The sequence below is a fragment of the Saccopteryx leptura genome, chromosome 11, assembly GCF_036850995.1.
Source record: "Saccopteryx leptura isolate mSacLep1 chromosome 11, mSacLep1_pri_phased_curated, whole genome shotgun sequence".
In the NCBI taxonomy this organism is placed as follows: Eukaryota; Metazoa; Chordata; class Mammalia; order Chiroptera; family Emballonuridae; genus Saccopteryx; species Saccopteryx leptura.
In genome coordinates this window covers 59967611-59986745 of record NC_089513.1, presented here as the reverse complement: position 1 = coordinate 59986745, position 19135 = coordinate 59967611, and the positions used below count along the sequence as shown (strand labels likewise).

Sequence of the window (19135 nt, the reverse complement as noted above, 5' to 3'; positions counted from 1 at the left end):
TCCATACTCTGGGGCTCAGTTTACTCATGTATGGGATAAGGATTTGGACAGGTTGATCTCTAAGGGACAAGCTTTAGGAGAATAAGAGTAATCTGCTAGTATTCTCTTAGTATCTTATGTCAGCAGATACTGGCTAAGGCAGGGGTCTCAAACTCGGGCCCGCGGGCCGCAGACTGGCCCGCAGACTAATCCACGAAGTTTGATTAGTCTGCGGGCCGCACAAAATTGGTGGGTGGGGCCCTGGCCGGTTGGCTCAGCAGTAGAGCGTCGGCCTGGCATGCGGGGGACCCGGGTTCGATTCCCGGCCAGGGCACATAGGAGAAGCGCCCATTTGCTTCTCCACCCCCCCCCTCCTTCCTCTCTGTCTCTCTCTTCCCCTCCCGCAGCCGAGGCTCCATTGGAGCAAAGATGGCCCGGGTGCTGGGGATGGCTCCTTGGCCTCTGCCCCAGGCGCTAGAGTGGCTCTGGTCGTGGCAGAGCGACGCCCCGGAGGGGCAGAGCGTCGCCCCTGGTGGGCGTGCCGAGTGGATCCCGGTCGGGCGCATGCGGGAGTCTGTCTGACTGTCTCTCCCCGTTTCCAGCTTCAGAAAAATACAAAAAAAAAAAAAAAATTGGTGGGTGGGCCAGATGCGGCCCGCGGGCCACGAGTTTGAGACCCCTGGGCTAAGGTGTAGTAACTTCTCTAAAATCTCCTGCAACCTCATGAAGTCACTACATTACTATCCCCATTTTACAGATGAAAAAGCTAATACATAAAGAAACAGTATTGCTAAACTTTACTTCAGGTCATCAGGCAGTTAACTGGTAAGAGGCAGGACCAGGATTCAGACCCAAATGTGCTGTCTGCAGAGCCCTTGCCATGAACTTCTAACCAAGCCAGTGCTGTCACTGGTTAGTCTCAATTGAGATGTATTATGAGCATAACATGCACACCGGGTTTTGAAGACTGAGTATGAGTCTGAATGAGAGAGAGAAGTAAGAGGGGGAGGGGTGGAGAAGCAGATGGGCACCTCTTCTCTGTGCACCAACTAGGAATCGAACCCAGGACATCCACATGCCAGACTGATGCTGTACCACTGAGCCAACCGGCCACAGCCAGCAATCTTTAATTGAATACAAAAAATGTTCCACAGGATGGCAGAAAGTAATTACTGTTTTTAAAATAGATCTAATTTGCCTGATCAGGCAGTTGCGCAGTGGATTGAGTGTTGGACTGGAATGCAGAGGATCCAGGTTTGAAACCCCGATGTCACTGGCTTGAGCCTGGGCTCACTAGCTTGAGCGTGGTGTTGCTGGCTTGAGCGTGGGATCATAACATAACCCCATGGTCGCTGGCTTGAAGCCCAAGGTTGCTGACTTGAGCAAGGGGGTCACTTGCTCTGCTTGAGCCCCCTGATCAAGGCACATATGAAAAAGCAGTCAATGAACAACTAAGGTGCCACAATGAAGAATTGATGCTTCTCATCTCTCTCCCTTCATGTCTATTCCTGCCTGTCCCTCTGTCGCAAAAAATAATAATAATTTATAAGGCAGAGGTAGCAGTAAGGGAAAACATGTGAAATAAGATGGCAGTGGGCTCTGGCCTGTGGCTCAGTGGATAAAGTGTCAGCTTGGTGTATGGATGTCTGGGGTTCAATTCCTGGTCAGGGCACACGTGAGAAGTGACCATCCACCTCTCATCCCTCTTCTTTTCCTCCTTATCTCCCTCTTCTCCTCCTGCAGCCAGTGGCTGCATTGGTTTGAGAGTGGCCCTGGGTGCTGAGAATAGCTCCATTGTAGTGCTATAGCCTAAGGCACTAAAAATAGCTCAGTGCTTGATCATGGCCTCAGCTGGGGTTGATGGATGAATTCCAGTCAGGGTGCCTACGAAGTCTGTCTCACTAACTTCCTTCCTGTCACCTTAAAAAACAAAAAAAGGTGGCATTACACATAAAAGGTGATTAATCACAAAAAAGCAATTATAGCATACTATAAATATAAACATCATGCATCTCACCTTTCTCATTGGGTACATTGTTCATGGTGTATATGTGATAGATTAAGCCACTTCCTTGCTGATGGACATTTGTTTTTCTAGTATTTTACACATCTTACTCCAAAATTATATGGCCTTTTGCATATCTTTTTCAGTGGGATGGGGTTGGCTATAAATAAAACCATTAGCTTTGAATGGATTTTGCTGATTAACTGTATTTAATAGGAATTATTCATATTTCAGGTTGCTCTTCTATTATTAGAAAAAGAAGTATTAGATAAGAATGATATGGTTGAACTATTGGGCCCCAGACCATTTGCAGAAAAATCTACCTATGAAGAATTTGTGGAAGGCACTGGCAGCTTGGATGAGGACACATCACTTCCAGAGGGCCTGAAGGACTGGAACAAAGAACGGGAGAAGGAGAAAGAGGAGCCCACAGAGGAGAAAGTCGTTAATCAGATCCAAGGAGGGAGGCCCTTTTAGCATGGATTGGGGTTTCTGTTCGCACGTTATTTCAACTCTGGCTTTCTCAGAAGAATGAGAAGATTGCTGAGTTGACCTTAACCAGCTGCTGACCAGTTGGAGTGGTACAAAGAGAGTGTGATCCTCGGCCTCAGGAGCCCAGTGGTGTGGCAGGTGATTTTCCCAAAGCTCTTGGGCAGCTGGGAGAGTAGAGATTGGTGCCCGTGACTGCTCCCTCTCCACCATCAGTGAGGCCCGCTAAACGGGTCAGGGAGGAGAATCTGCGAGCTGGCAATGTGGGAGAGGTCTAGATTTCACTTTCCATCTCCCCACTCTGCATTCCCATTTCCCTTCAGAGGCTGTGAAGTTCAATTGGAGTCCTGATAAGAATATTTTAATTACTAAAGATTGAATCCAATCACATGTTGCTGTTTTATTGGAGTGGATTTCTACAGAGAGCTGTAACATATTTAAAAATATGAATGTATTATGTAAATATGTCTTCTTTACATCAAAAATAAACATTGTACTTTTTTTTCTTCTGATCACAGAGAGGGCCCCTTCCTTTAGGAAACAAAATGTCAGTCTTTCTAGTTCTCAGCTCCCACAGGAGGAGTAACTTCTAGGTTCGTGTGTCCTTAAATGATGAACTCTGGATATGAATATGTTGAGACCAGTCAGTGCAGAAATCGGTAATAATGGCATCAGTTTACCTCCTTAATAGACAAGCAATGACCACCTGTTGGTCACACTGTCTGGATCTGGCAGTCAGTGTGTAATGATAGCAGGTGTGGCAGGCTGTCCCAAGCCATCACCTGCATTTCAGAGAAGGGCCAGGACTGCAAGCTAGGCGGCCCCTGTGCCTGGGTCTGCCATAGCTTCCCAGGTCTGAATTGTAAGTGGTTGCCATTACTATTAGAAGGGTGTGTGGTCCCAGAAAAGCGGAGGTCTGTGTGAAGAAGGTACACTCAGTCTTCAAATGCCACTATTTGGATTGGAAGGTACCATACATTTTTGCATTTTTTATATTTAGCAGCCTCCTTTAATGTTATTCCAACTTGTTTTGTGTGTTCTAGACACAGGTGGAGTGTACTGTTATGGCTGGCCTCAGCTGGGAGGCCTCCTGGTTTAATACAGTGGGTCGTGCCAAACGGGAGTAATGTTTGACTCAGAAAACTGACAAAGCTGGGTGTGACTCGATCAGATGGTAACCCACACCTGCAGCCCTCGGCAGCTCCGTGTCTGTGCAGTGGTCACTCCTGCACTCTAGAAGTGTAGCAAGCGTTTACCTGTATTGGGCGTAAGTAGAGCCTGGCCCACAGCAGGTGCTCACGGCATGTCTTTTCTCTTTCAACGTCAATCAAACCTAGCATATTTCCAGGTTAGATGGGGATGGTATATTTTTTTACTGTATTCTACAGAACAGTTCAGATTTCTGCAAAAAATAAGATCTGTTCTCACCTCAGGTCATGCTGTCTGCCCAAGGCCAAGGCTTAGCACAGTCAATGCAATTACTTCATGTGAGACATGTCATCACAGGGCACCAGCCAGGGCTAGGTCATGCTGTAAGGTGGCCCTAGGTCTCCAAATGGCAGTCATTTCTCGTTTTTGTCCAACAAAAATCAGGGCTTTGCTCAGGAGTTATTGGTGGGAATGCTGGGTCCCTTTTATAGAAGGAAAACTCCCCAGTTGGGAGGCAGACAGAGGGCCAAGCACTTCTGCCTGGAAGTGACACGATACTCACATTCTTCTGGCTAAAGCAGCCACAGGTCCACAGCTAACTTTGGCAATGTCTGCCACTTACTAATAAAACTAGCCTGGTCCTGTCCTGTGGAATTTGACTTTACAAAACTCCTTACAGAACTTGTGGCTAGCTTACAGGAACCTTAAAGTGATTTATTATGTAGAAAACAGCCTTCGCACACACCCTACCCCCACCCCATGCTGGGCCAGCCACTGGCCTGGGTTCCTGGTCTGAGTGCTCATGGAAGGAAACTCAGCAGCTCTCAAAGCCCACCTGATGCCCCTCACCCACTGGGGGCCTGATGGAAACCTGCAGGTAATTTCCTGTGGCTCCTTTGGCCAATGTCAGCTGTTGTTTAGGGAAGGCTAGGAACCACTTGCCCAGGCCATGTAGGGGGATAAAAGATTCTGTGGGAGGTTTAAATACTGTCGCAAATGATGATGACAGGCTTTTCTTTATGTGTGCACTACCTTTAGGCTTAGGACTTTAAGCCTGCGATTCAAGAAAAGCCTCTTTCCTCTAGTTCAGGGGTCCCCAAACTGCAGCCCCCTGAGGCCATTTATCCGGCCCCCGCTGCACTTCCAGAAAGGGCACCTCTTTCATTGGTGGTCAGTGAGAGGAGCACATTGACCATCTCATTAGCCAAAAGCAGGCCCATAGTTCCCTTTGAAATACTGGTCAGTTTGTTGATTTAAATTTACTTGTTCTTTATTTTAAATATTGTATTCCCATTTTATTTTTTTACTTTAAAATAAGATGTGTAGTGTGCATAGGGATTTGTTCATAGTTTTTTTTATAGTCCAGCCCTCCAACGGTCTGAGGGACAGTGAACTGGCCCCCCTGTGTAAAAAGTTTGGGGACCCCTGCTCTTGTTCTTTGAACTGCAGGGCACTTCACCCAGTAAGGACAGGGGAGCTAAGCAACCACTGTGACAGTGCAGAGGGACACATCTACCACATAAGCACAGGCTGGGGGACACAAAAGAATAGTTTTAGTGTTTTATTATGAATAAATTGTTTCAAAGATCATTCTTGCATATTCAGTATAAGGCAACACTACACAGCTTTTCACAAAGGATGAAAACACTTCTAACTTCCCTGCTACTTCTCAGACACGACTGAACCACTTAATAGAAGGTGGGTTTTATTTATCTAGCCCTTTACTGATGCCCTGATGTTCATTAAAATCCTCTAGAAAATGCCCCTGGCCTGATCTGATTGGATAGGACTACCAATTATCTACTTTAATGTGCTTTCTTTATTCTAGATAACAGAGTACAATTCTATTTAGCATTTGGGAGGGGCCTGCACCCATATATTCAGACCAGTGCATCATTTGATGGCCGTTACAGTTAAAACACATTGGAGTTAAAGAAAATCTGAATTGTATCTGAGACAGGAATGCTCCTTGCTTCTCTATTCATTGATCTCCTCTTCATCATCTTCAAAAGCTTCCTCCCCATCATTGGCTGTGGCCTCTTGATATTGCTGGTACTCAGACACCAAGTCATTCATGTTGCTCTCAGCCTCGGTGAACTCCATCTCGTCCATGCCTTCCCCTGTAAACCAGTGCAGGAAGGCCTTTCGGCGGAACATGGCAGAAAACTGTTCCGAGATGCGCTTGAACAGCTCCTGGATGGCTGTGCTGTTGCCAATGAAGGTGGATGCCATCTTGAGGCCCCGGGGAGGGATGTCGCACACAGCTACCTTGACGTTGTTGGGGATCCACTCCACGAAGTAGCTGCTGTTCTTATTCTGGATGGCCAGCATCTGCTCGTCCACCTCCTTCATGGACATGGGGCCCCGGAAGACAGTGGCCACGGTCAGGTATCGCCCATGTCTTGGGTCACAGGCCGCCATCATATTCTTAGCATCAAACATTTGCTGAGTCAGTTCAGGCACTGTCAGCGCCCGGTACTGCTGACTGCCTCTGGCTGTCAGGGGGGCAAAGCCGGGCATGAAGAAGTGGAGGCGGGGGAAAGGGACCATGTTCACTGCAAGCTTTCGGAGGTCAGCATTGAGCTGGCCTGGGAAGCGTAGGGAAGTGGTGACCCCACTCATGGTGGCTGATACCAGGTGGTTGAGGTCACCGTAGGTGGGCGTGGTCAGCTTCAGGGTGCGGAAGCAGATGTCGTAAAGGGCCTCGTTGTCGATACAATAGGTCTCATCCGTGTTCTCCACCAGCTGGTGGACTGACAAGGTGGCATTATAGGGCTCCACCACTGTGTCGGAGACCTTGGGCGAGGGCATGACGCTGAAGGTGTTCATGATCCTGTCGGGGTACTCCTCTCTGATTTTGCTGATGAGCAGCGTGCCCATGCCCGACCCCGTTCCTCCTCCAAGGGAGTGGGTCAGCTGGAAGCCCTGCAGGCAGTCACAGTGCTCGCACTCTTTCCTCACCACGTCGAGCACCGAGTCCACCAGCTCCGCTCCTTCTGTGTAGTGCCCCTTGGCCCAGTTGTTCCCTGCGCCGGTTTGTCCTGGAATGAGCAAAAGAATGTAGTGTGCAGTTTAAATAGGGCAAAGCCGGAGGGAAGCGTTCATTGATATTAATACTTTTTAAAAGGAATAGGAAAGAGGTGTTATGAAACAATTAGATATTACGGTGTTGGCCAAAGTGAGTGGGCAGGGAAACAGGCACCCGCCAATACTGCTGCTGAGCCTATAGAATTAGTACTGCGTTAAACAAATACGTATCAGTTTTTAAGACAGACACGTTTTGACTAGGTAATTCCATTCTTATTTTAAACAGGTAACTGCCACACATGGTAAAATTCAAGGGGAACAAAATGTACACATTAAAAAACAAGTTACTGGCCCTGGCCGGTTGGCTCAGTGGTAGAGCGTCGGCCTGGCGTGTAGAGGTCCCGGGTTCGATTCCCGGCCAGGGCACACAGGAGAAGCGTCCATCTGTTTCTCCACCCCTCCCCCCCTCCTTCCTGTCTCTCTCTTCCCCTCCCGCAGCCGAGGATCCATTGGAGCAAAGATGGCCCGGGCGCTGGAGTGGCTCTGGATGCAATAGAGTGAAGCCCCGGAGGGGCAGAGCGTCGCCCCCTGGTGGGCGTGCGGGGTGGATCCCGGTCGGGCGCATGCGGGAGTCTGTCTGACTGTCTCTCCCCGTTTCTAGCTTCAGAAAAATACAAACAAACAAACAAACAAAAAAAAAAAAACAAGAACAAGTTACTAAAAAAAAAACAAAAAAAACCCAAGTTACTTTCCCTCTCTGAACTTTTTGAATTTTGTACTGTGTATATTTTCTTTTAAAAACACTTGTGTTTTTCACATTCATGGAGCCCCTCACTTATCATCTAGAGTTACTGTTGTAAAAACTTCTGAGCACCAGTTATTTACTTTGCACCCACAGTTAAATTCTCAGCGGAGGAAGTGGTCCCTGCCCGCACACTGCTTCCAGCCCGTGGTAGTGGAGTTGAGCATACCTGAAGGATTTTTATGTTTTTATCCAAGTGACTAAAAACAGACCTTCTAATTAGTATGTTTTCTGCACAATGGTGCATTTTCCCCACCTGCTTATTTATATCTTACTTACAGAAGACATTTTGCATCTGGAAGGTTAGCTCTTAAATTTAAAATCCTATCTTTCAAGCTCATTTCATTATAAAAGTGGAGTTCTATTAGTGGAAGAGGTATCTCTCACACTGTATAAATAAAACAGGCTGGTGTGTGTATGAAACGGTGCACTCAAAAAGAAGTGATAAAGAGGACTAACAGGGACTTAGCACGGCACGTTTCCCACAGTGCACTGCTCCTCAGACAGCTGTGCAGCACTGCAAATACTATGAGACTACATACTCCTCAGACATTTTTAAGCTGACATCTAATTTATCTTCATAAATGCAAATAGTTGTAAATGACACAATTTTAATTTCTAGGGTACTATAACTTATTCCCTTTTAAAAACTTATGTTATTCTGTTAACATGTATCCAACAGTTTACAGAAAAATCAGAAATCCTAGCTTGAAACTGATTGTTGTTAAATTCCTATAATCAAAAGATGTTAATAATACGTCATTAACTCTTTTTTTCAATTAGTTCATTTATCTAAAAATGAGTATTAAATATTGTCAGAATGAGACATGGTTTGGCATAAATTTTATTCTTCATTTTTTTAATGTATATTCATATTGAAAAAATGATAAAGAGTTGTGTTCAAATAATGTCGTTCAATTATTTGATTTTTATATGCCAAACATCAAATAGTTGATCTATCATCAAAAAGCATTTTTAGTCTGACCAGACGCAGTGGCGCAGTGGATAGAGCGTCGGACTGGGATGCAGAGGACCCAGGTTCGAGAACCCTAGGTCGCCAGCTTGAGCACCGGCTCATCTAGTTTGAGCAAAAAGCCCACCAGCTTGAACCCAAGGTCACTGGCTCCAGCAAAGGGTTACTCGGCCTGCTGAAGGCCCGCGGTCAAGGCACATATCAGAAAATAATCAATGAACAACTAAGGTGTTGCAATGCGCAATGAAAAACTAATGATTGATGCTTCTCATCTCTCTCCGTTCCTGTCTGTCTGTCCCTGTCAATCCCTCTCTCTGACTCTCTGTTAAAAAAAAAAAAAAAAAAGTATTTTTAATCATATTTCACCCAAAATCTCAATTTTGGTGAAAGCAGAATTGGAAACCTAATTTGCATCAGTCATTCTTTGTTTCTGGAAGACTGATCCAATGCTAGCTCTTCGCCTTAAAGACATTTTGTTTACTCCAATGTACTTAGAGTTGGGAAAATGGGAATATTTATACCAGTTCAACTTCATCAATATGATTTTTTTAATGAAAGGTTTAAAACTTTTAATAAATGTTAGGTTGCAGTTTTAGCTATAAAACTACAGCCCATGTAATCTAATTAGCAAAGGCAGCCCTCATTATTAGAGCAAGCCTGAAAATCAGTCATATTGTCAGAAAAACATGACTTCAAATAGGTTAATATGCATTTCAAGGGCCTGACCAGGCAGTGGCGCGGTGGATAGAGCGTCAGACTCAGACGCAGAGGACCCAGGTTCAAAACCCTGAGGTCGCCAGATTGAGCACAGGCTCATCTGATTTGAGCAAGGCTCACCGGCTTGAGCCCAAGGTTGCTGGCTTGAGCAAGGGGTTACTCGGTTTGCTGGCCCCCCGGTCAAGACACATGAGAAAGCAATCAATGAGAAACTAAGGTGCCACAATGAAGAATTGATGCTTCTCATTTTCTGGTCTATCTATCCCTCTCTCTGTCTCTGTCACAAAAAAATATATATGCATTCCAAGGAATATTAGGAAAACCACTGAGAACCAAATTCTAGAGCATACTATAAGGTGAATTACGAGAAGCAGTTAAAGTAAGGAATGCAGACTTAATATATCTAAAAATAAACTGAAAACAAAGCACCTACTTGCCATTTCTCATTCCTTGAACTAAGAATGATAAGAAAATGTAAGAGCTAAAATTTTAAGTTATTTAAGAAGCATGGGAGAGTATTAAAAAGCATTGTCTCTCTTTTGTTGAATAGGCACAGCAAACTCTTGCTTGAAAGGAAGAACCACATATAAAAAATCCATCAGCACCTGGTCAGACTTTGCCTCCACACTGAGTGAGAGACCAGGCTATAGTGTTGAGAGCCGTGGGCAGGGGGTTCGATTGTTTCAAGTGGACAGAAGTGAGAGGCAGAAACACCAAGCCATCTGTTCTGCCCACCTTTAGGGAAAATTTTAAAAGTGTCACCAATAAGTGGAGAATTACTAAAGGAAGACATACACAATGGAAGGCACTGTGACTGTCATGGGGGATGTCTGAGCTGTGGCAATGACCACTTCAAAAAGCTGCAAAACGATATGTGTAGCCTTATACTCGATGGTAGCCCTGCACCTGGGGCTCACGGCTGAACTATCAGGAAAGATTGCGTGTCATTGTTACAGAGAGACTATGAATTATTTCATTAAAAGAGGGTAGAGCCTGACCAGGCGGTGGCGCAGTGGATAGAGTGTCGGACTGGGATGTGGAAGGACCCACGTTGGATACCTCGAGGTCGAGGTCGCCAGCTTGAGCGCGGGCTCATTTGGCTTGAGCAAAAAAAAGCTCACCAGCTTGGACCCAAGGTCACTGGCTCGAGCAAGGGGTTACTCGGTCTGCTGAAGGCCCGCAGTCAAGGCATGTATGAGAAAGCAATCAATAAACAACTAAGGCACCGCAATGAAAAACTGATTGATGCTTCTCATCTCTCTCCGTTCCTGTCTGTCTGTCCCTATCTATCACTCTCTCTGACTCTCTCTCTCTGTTCCTGTAAAAAAAAAAAAAAAAAAAAGAAGAAGGTAGAAACTACGAACTGAAAATAAGCAGGAGGCTATACAGCCACTGGAAATCAAGCTTGCTGTAGCTAGCTGTTCAGTGTACAGAGATTCTGAACTTGACCCTTTCTCCTCCTTCAGTTCCCACCATTCACTTGGCTTCCTCAGTATTTACAGCATGATTAGCCACGCAGTTTTCTCTGTTCTTGATAAAAGGAGGAAGCTGGTGACTTCTGAAATATTTTTCCACTGTCTCATAGCAACAGACGTTCCTAGTTAAATATTTGGGGGTCATGAGTTGAACATCTTCTGTAATACAGTGTTGTGATATAAATCAATGGCTCCAGATTGTAGAACACAGGCTGTAATCTCTAAACTTTGGCAGCCCGGTTGCAGCAGATCCCAGGGCTTTCTCAGAACCTACTCCCCACCCCCCTTACCTCCAGCTCACCGTGCTGGTGGATGGAGCCCTGCGGCTGTGTGTGTTCTGACCCCTCCCCTTGCACTAGATTTTCAAGAAAAGGGTACAAATGCAAGAGGCTTAAAGGAAAGTGTATCTGGGCGTTTCATTTTCTCCCACTAATAGGCACGACTGCTATGCAGTCAGCAATTCAGTAAGAAAAAGTTTTTAGCCTGACCAGGCGGTGGCGCAGTAAATAAAGCATCAGACTAGGAGGCGGAGGACCCAGGTTCAAAACCCCGAGGTCACAGGTTTGAGTGCCAGCTTAGTGAGGGGTTGCTGGCTTGAGCAAGGGGTCACTTGCTCTGCTGTAGCCCCCTGGTCAAGGCTCATATGAGAAAGCAATCAATGAACAAGTAAGGTGCCGCAACGAAGAACTGATGCTTCTCATCTCACTCCCTTCCTGTCTGTCCCAATCTGTCCCTCTCTCTGACTCTCTCTCTGTCGCTGTCAAAAACAAAAACATTTCAAACTATATAACTGTAAATAGACTGACTCTGGTTTATTTTAATTTACCAATTCTGAAACAATGAGCTAGAAAGCCATCTCCCATTCTTAGACAATTTTGCTTTTTTTATTAACTGGAGAATGCTGAAACAGCTGTTTCGCTAAACAACATAGTATGTTCACTCATTCTGTACATATATCCCTCCATTCCACACAGGATGCTATTTTAACAAAATAAGCAAGCATATCACTTAAACAATCCACCATCCTTAATAAAAGGAGCAGCAACAGTGTCGGCAGTGTGCTACGAGGGGCAAGGTTTTCCTAACACTACAAGGGTCTCTGGCCCAGTGAGCGGAATTTAATAGTAATTCTTACTACTAGTGAAGAAGAAAAGAACAAAGTTTAAAAATTACTATTGAATAAAGCAATTTCATGTCAGTACAGTGTGTTAAAAATTTTAAATATTCTGAATCTAAAATAGGTGTGTGTTCTGGCAAGACGCAGGGATACAAATAATCCTAGACACGCCAGAGTGCCAAATGCCACTTCTCACACTTTCAAGGTTTACAAGGACAGTAAATTAGATAATTAAATGGTTACTATAGGTCTACTTTATTTTTATTTTTATTTTTTTTAATTTTTTTTTTTTGTATTTTTCTGAAGTTGGAAATGGGGAGGCAGTCAGACAGACTCCCGCATGCGCCCGACCGGGATCCACCCAGCACGCCCACCAGGGGGTGATGCTCTGCCCATCTGGGCCATTGCTCTATTGCAACCAGAGCCACTCTAGCGCCTGAGGCAGAGGCCATGAAGCCATCCTCAGCGCCGGGCCAACTTTGCTCCAATGGAGCCTTGGCTGGGGGAGGGGAAGAGAGAGACAGAGAGGAAGGAGAGGGGGAGGGGTGGAGAAGCAGATGGGCACTTCTCCTGTGTGCCCTGGCCGGGAATCGAACCCGGGACTCCTGCACGCCAGGCCGACTCTCTACCACTGAGCCAACCGGGCAGGGCACTATAGGTCTATTTTAATGTGTTCTTAAATTTTTTGATCCCCTTTATTGAGACCTAGAAAGAAAACCTTTCTTACACTCCCAATATTCACTTCAAATAAATGAAACCAAAGAAAACCTCCACAATTGCTGAAGCTGCTGCTCTGAGAAACTGGCTTATCATGACTTCACTAGCTTGTCATAACCCAACTATGTGAAATTCAGCTCACAGTTTCGACTCTAAAACACCAGCAGGTCCTGGCTGTGTTGGAGGGGGCAGCCAAGGGGGAGGCCCAGCTGCTGAGCAGATGTCTGCACCAGGAGAGTGGAAGTGAGGCAAAGAAGGTACATGGCCTCTGGTGTCCAAGTAGAGACCTCCCCAGAAAGTGCATTAGCAAGTGCCATGGCCTCATCCGTGGCTTTTCTTATGACAGATTTAAGGCATGGAAAAGGGTATGAAGAGTGATGTCCTATCTACTTACCTCCACCCATCTTAAGAAATAAAACATAACAATGTTACACGAAGCCCAATATAACATATATAATTTTGAACATCTCAAATTTAAACAATGTAGAGTTAGATGATTTTTTTTCTATTTTTCTCTCGAAAAGCAGTTGGTGAATGTGTGTTTTGGCTGACCTCTATGGGAACAGGATTCACTGAGTTGGATTTTAATATTGCATCTTCAGCTTTCTTCATGTGTGAGTCCTGTTTATGTGCACTTGGAGCCAATTATGGTCTCTAATTCAGTAAAAGGTAAGGAATATAATTGTCCCCACTTGTGACTATAAAAATATTGGTAGTTCAAGTTTTCTGATATAAGAAACAGGGCACCTCGCCATGGGAAAAGACACCTGACACCTGTGTGAGCCTATGGACCAATGTCACTGCATTAAATTTAATTTCTAAATAAAGTTTTTTAAAATTACAAAAATAAAAAGTGAAACGTTAAAAAAGAAAAAGTAAAAAAGAAAAGGGAACCAGAGTCCTGATGTATTTGAAATATAAAGGTGAAAAAACCCTTGAACAAGTTATTATCAGAAGCTTCCCCTGTCCTGTTGGCTGTAGGTTTGTCACGGTGACGGGGAGTGGGTGATACCCAGAGGTCACATAAACTCTGAGAAGGTTCATCATCTCGAGTCACCTTTCTACAAGTCACTGCCTGATTCTGCTACAAGCTAATCAATTCATATACAAATCAAATCTTCCAAAATTCTGTATCCTCTTGTATACTTTAAAGCAGGGGTCCGCAAACTTTTCACACAGGGGGCCAGTTCACTGTCCCTCAGACCGTTGGAGGGCCGGACTATAAAAAAAACTATGAACAAATCCCTATGCACACTGCACATATTTTATTTTAAGTAAAAAAACAAAACGGGAACAAATACAATATTTAAAATAAAGAACAAGTAAATTTAAATCAACAAACTGATCAGTATTTCAATGGGAACTATGGGCCTGCTTTTGGCTAATGAGATGGTCAATGTGCTCCTCTCACTGACCACCAGTGAAAGAAGTACCCCTTCCAGAAGTGCAGCAAGGGCCGGATAAATGGCCTCAGGGGGCCACATGCGGCCTGCGGGCCGTAGTTTGGGGACCCCTGCTTTAAAGTAACCTTGACTCTAAAAACCATGGCTACAGGGTGATGGAGGCTGATAACACTAAAATGCCCCTTTAATTTATACATTTTCTTTAAGAGTTTACAGAGGCGCAGGTGCTATTATCACTTTTTTCTTTTTTTAAGTAGAAGAGAGGGGAAGATTTCCCAATTTTGATAAAACAACTCAGATGGCACCAGTGTTTAGAAAGAGAGAAGAACTAACAATAGTGGAAAAGAAATAAAAGGTATAAACATATTGAGGTTAAAATATGAGCAACACGCCTGTCCATTGGTGGTGCAGTGGATAAAGCATAGATCTGGAATGCTGAGATTGCGGGTTCAAAACCCTGGGCTTGCCCGGTCAAGGCACATCCAATAAGCAATCAATGAACAACTAAAGTGAAGTAACTATGAGTTGATACTTCTTGCCCCACACACCCCCTCCTTTCTCTTTAAAATCAAAAAGTAAAGTCTAAAAAGAATGAGCATATAGCAATAAAAAACAAATTATTATCATATAGCCTGACCAGGTGGTTGCACAGTGGATAAAGCGTCAGACTGGGATGCAGAGGACCCAGGTTCGAGACCCCGAGAGGTCGCCAGCTTGAGCGCGGGTTCATCTGGTTTGAGCAAAATCCCACCAGCTTGAACCCAAGGTCGCTGGCTCGAGCAAGAAGTTACTCAGTCTGCTGAAGGCCCACGGTCAAGGCACATATGAGAAAGCAATCAATGAACAGCTAAGGTGTTCCAACACGCAATGAAAAATGAATGATTGATGCTTCTCATCTCTCTCCATTCCTGTCTGTCTAGCCCTGTCTATCCCTCTCTCTGATTCTGTCTCTGTCTCTGTAAAAAAATAAATAAATAAAAAAAATAAAATAAAACATTTAAAAAATTATTAGCATATAATAATTTATGAAGGGGAAAGAAGCTAATGGCTAAAAATGTTTTAAATAATGACCTATCAGTATAAGTATTTCATTTAGAGATGCCGAGGTTATTTTCTTAAAAAAAAAAAATCAAGAATTAAAAGAGGTGCCTATGATGGGGCTGGGGCTGTGATTTCCATGCTGTGTGATGTTTTTAATTTTGCACATAAATTAGTTTTGATTTTTAAAGAAAAAAGATGGAGAGATGGAACCTACCAAAGATGAAGTTGTCAGGCCGGAAGAGCTGCCCAAAAGGCCCGGACCGCACACTGTCCATGGTGCCAGGTTCCAAGTCCACGAGGGCGGCCCTGGGCACGTATTTCTGAGCTGGAAGAGGACAAAGCCCACCCACAAAAAGGTCATTTTCTGGTTTCTAAAGTAATGGACTTCCCCACAGCAAGTCCCACCAGCTCAGATGCCTGGAATGGATGAATCAGGGTTTCAGACAGGGTACCTGGCTTTCTTAGACTCACATCATCTTAGCACTGGGAGAACACGATCCCACCTTTGACCTGATCTGATGAGGGAGCCAGCTCAGGCATGAATGGGCAGAGGAAGTTCCAGGAACAAGCAGGGTGAGAAATCAGATCTTCTGACTTTCTGCTTCCCGTACTTCCCAGTTCACCCTAACAGCTCTTTCCCGTTGGGCAGTTTTACTCTTTTAGCTCCATGGAAATAAACTGTGTCTGTTACAGCAAACTGCTGTGCTGCCGTGACGTTCTTTCTGCTTTTCGGCACCTCCCTCATTCACACACGTGTGACCAAGCTACAGTCTGAGCGCCTCATCACCCGTACTATTCCATGGGCCATTTTCCAAGAAGCCCTTTCATTTATAAATGAGTGTAGCATTTTCATTGGTAAGTACTCTTTTGTGCCAGCTGGGTAAGAAATTGTTCCCAGTGAGGATGGGGTCGATATAACTGCAGACAGGAACAACATGTTCTTCAACACACTGAAGGAAGGCTTTAACTGGGCTGGACCGGGAGTTAACATGAAGCGCACTGTATACTGGAGTTTTCCTTAGTGCTATCTAGTAATTTCATCTTCTAGGCCCTACTGTCCCAGATCTTGTGTGAGAGCTGCTCAATGAGTAAAACCCAGTGATTTATGTGTCCTGCTCTTCACAGCTCTTATGACAACAAGCAAAACAAGACTCCAAAGCTGAAAGCCATCATCCCTGGGAACACACGTCCTGTGTGAAACCCTGGTAGCATCTGTCACTTTCTGGGCACTACTTCAGGCTTAGTTTCTTGTTGTTTTGAATGGTATGCATCACTTCTATTCACTTTTATAATAAATGTTTTTTTACAGAAACAATGTATGCATGTAGCTATAATACATACATAGATATCCAGGGTAGGGGGTGATATGATTCCTAAACTGAGATAAATCACAGCCCGGATTTTAACTAAAGTCCGCCAGACAATTACCAAGAATTTTAAAGTTTCAGGTTCCAAGGAGTGTCAAGTCTTTTTGGAGGTGTGCAAAAGGCCAGAAAAATCATTTCAAGAAGTACTTTTCAAATTTTTAACCAAGAACCTCCATTAAGAGAGACATCTTAAACTAGAAAGAAAAAAGCCGGGTATTACCCACTAAGTTGATTTCACAACACTAACGAATAGTCTGGTTCAAAAGCTCAGACCCGCGCGGAATTGGGCTGTTTGAAATAAACTATCCGCGCATTTCCCGCCCTGCGGGAACGAGGGAGGCGCCGAGCACCCTGCCATACAGCCCAGGTGAACTTTCCCCAGAGCGGACCGCCTCTCCAGACCGAGCACCCTGAGCACCGGCGGCGGCCCGGGCGGAGGCCCGGGCGGAGGAGGCCCGGCCAGGCTGGGTGGGGTCTGAAAGGGCTGTGCCGGTGGTCTGGCGGGGAAGGGCACGGTCCGGGAGTGGGGTGTCCGCGGTCCCAGACACAGGATGGCCGAGGTCCAAAGCAGGCTGTGGCCGGGGTCCCAAAAGAGGATGACCACTGTCCCCGTCGGGAGATGGCTGGGACCCGGGAGGAGGATGGCTGAAGTCCCAGAGCCGGGTGGCCGGTTCCGGCGGCGAAGGGAGTCGATGCGGGGAGACAGGGGTGGGGGTTGGGGGGGACGGGACGGGTTGGTCGCGGCCATCGGTGGGGATGGCCGGGGTCCGGCGGGGAAGGGCGGGCCCCCGAGGTGGAGAGTCGGGGCCGCTACTCACACGATGACTCATTGTAGTAGACGTTGATTCTCTCCAGCTGCAAGGCCGAGTCACCCACGTAGCCTCCCGCCGGGTCGATACCGTGTTCATCGCTGATCACTTCCCAAAACTTGATGCGGGACGAAGTGGGGAGGACACACTGTCAGAACCCGGAGCCCAGGGCGTCCCGACCCCCCGCGGCTAGCCCCAGGGTTGGGCGGGGGCGCGGCCGCCGAATTCCAGGCGCGCCCGAGCCGCGGCGGCCGCGCCCAGACGCACTGGGGACGAGCGCACGGGGTCCCGGTTGTGCGACAGGGCTGGGCTCCAGGGCCGAGGGGCACAGAGCTGGTGCTCAGGCGTGTGGGCCGCGCGACCCGCACCGACGGTCCAGCCTGGACACCCAGGCCCGCCAGTTGCCACCCGCGGGAAGCCCAGTGCCCGCGCGCCCCGCGCCGGACCCACCTTGGTGCCTATCTGGTTCCCGCACTGGCCCGCCTGGATGTGCACGATCTCCCTCATGGCGGGCGCCGGCTCTGTGATTGCGGAGCTTGCTCTTCTGACCGTGGGGGCAACTGTGGGCCGGCCACACACTCCAGGGACTCGACCCTCCTCCCGCCCTCCACCCCTCTCCCCCACCCCGCCGCCGGGACCAATGGCTGTGGGCCGCGCCCTCCCGGGCCGGGTCTCCTCGGTCTCCGCGGTCCCGCGCCTCCCTCGCTCGTCCCCGCCCCGCCCGTCATCCCGCCCCCCCAGCCCCAGGCCTCCCCGCCCCCGCGCCAGCGTCCGCCTTGGACTCGCTGACCCCAGGGCCCACTCCGCGGCCGCCTCGACGCTGCGCTGTCCCAGGAGGAAGAACTGACAGGGGACAGCTGAGGGACCCCTGACGGGGGGAGCCGGGACGGGAAATGAACGGGTCCTTCGAGCGCCCCCCCCCCCCCCAGTGGGTCCTTAGTGGGCAGGCAGACGGAAAAGACAAATGGCGCCGGCCCCTCCTCCACCCCATTTTGCTGCCTCAGTTGCTGACCCACCCGGGAGGGATAGATACCCCTCGGGCTTGGAAATCGAGAGACCGCGGTGTTCGAGAGTTCGGCTGAGCTGACGGGGGCGGCGGGGTCCCTCTTTGAGCCACCCTGGATGGATTCGGACCCCTGGCCCGGGAGGGTGCGCGCGGTCCCCACCCGCCCGCAAACCCAGCGGGGCTTTGGGCATGAAAGAGGAAGGTTAATTAATTGATTTACTTATTATTTTAGAGATAAACATCAGTTTATTACACTTATGCGTTTGTTAGTTGATTCCTGTAAGTGCCCTCACCGAGGATCCAACCCGCAACCTTGGTGGCAACGTTGGCATATCGGGATGACGCTCTAATCGTCTGAGCTTCCCAGCCATACCAATCTTATGATCTTGCCCTTGCCCTCCTGGAGCGTTTCCATCGGGAAATACAGGTACCAGTCCATTCTGACGACTTTGAGCAGTTTGCAAAGGGGTTTAGTTAAAGTGAACACGTGATTGGATCGGAAAATGGACAACCCCCTGCAACTGTCGTCTACGTAGTCTCTCCAAAAGGAGTCAGCGGATGAAAAGCGGTTTGACCCTGGGAGGGCTCAGAAGTCTGGGCTCCGAGGGGCCATTCCCTCACCTTCCTTAGTCTTAGGTCCAGGAGACTCCCTTTTGCTGTTCGCAGGGAGCTAGCTATGTGCGTGCAGGTGTTGTTTGGATGAGTGCAATGCTGGAAAAGGAGTGAAGACAGTAGAGGGACAGTTAATCCTACCCAGCTTGTTGTCAATGCTCTATCCGCTGTGCCACCACCACTCAGGTGGCTCTATATTTTTTATAACATGATGCACCCCTGGTGTCTCTTTGAACTCCAGCTTCCCCAATTTCACAGTGTTTGCTGGGCAGGCACTCCAGCACATAAACAAAATCTTCATTTGTTAATGGCTTGCTTCCAGGCCACCCTAGATTCTGGTCCTCCTACCTTCATGCTCAGTTGTCCTCTCCCCACCGCTCAGACACCTAGAACTCCCCAGTTCACTTCCATGGGCAACTCCAGCTGACAAGGCTCACTCACTGGGGT

At 47.2% G+C, this 19135-nt stretch overlaps 2 protein-coding genes across 2 annotated transcripts in view; one reads left to right on the top strand and one right to left on the bottom strand.

Annotated features, from left to right (window-relative positions):
• Positions 1–2990, top strand: part of AFG3L2 (AFG3 like matrix AAA peptidase subunit 2) — a 51208-nt gene extending 48218 nt beyond the window's left edge. The window contains exon 17 of the mRNA XM_066352724.1: positions 2219–2990. Coding sequence (XP_066208821.1) covers positions 2219–2461 — 243 coding nt within the window. The 3' untranslated portion in view covers positions 2462–2990. The remainder of the gene's footprint in view (positions 1–2218) is intronic.
• Positions 2991–5074: 2084 nt separating this feature from the next.
• Positions 5075–17662, bottom strand: TUBB6 (tubulin beta 6 class V). The gene is made up of 4 exons (XM_066353089.1): positions 17521–17662; positions 17080–17188; positions 15109–15219; positions 5075–6663 (listed from the first exon to the last, which is right to left on the bottom strand). The coding sequence occupies exons 1-4, from the start codon at positions 17575–17577 to the stop codon at positions 5600–5602; spliced, it is 1341 nt and encodes a 446-aa protein (XP_066209186.1). The 5' UTR covers positions 17578–17662; the 3' UTR covers positions 5075–5599.
• Positions 17663–19135: the final 1473 nt, after the last annotated feature.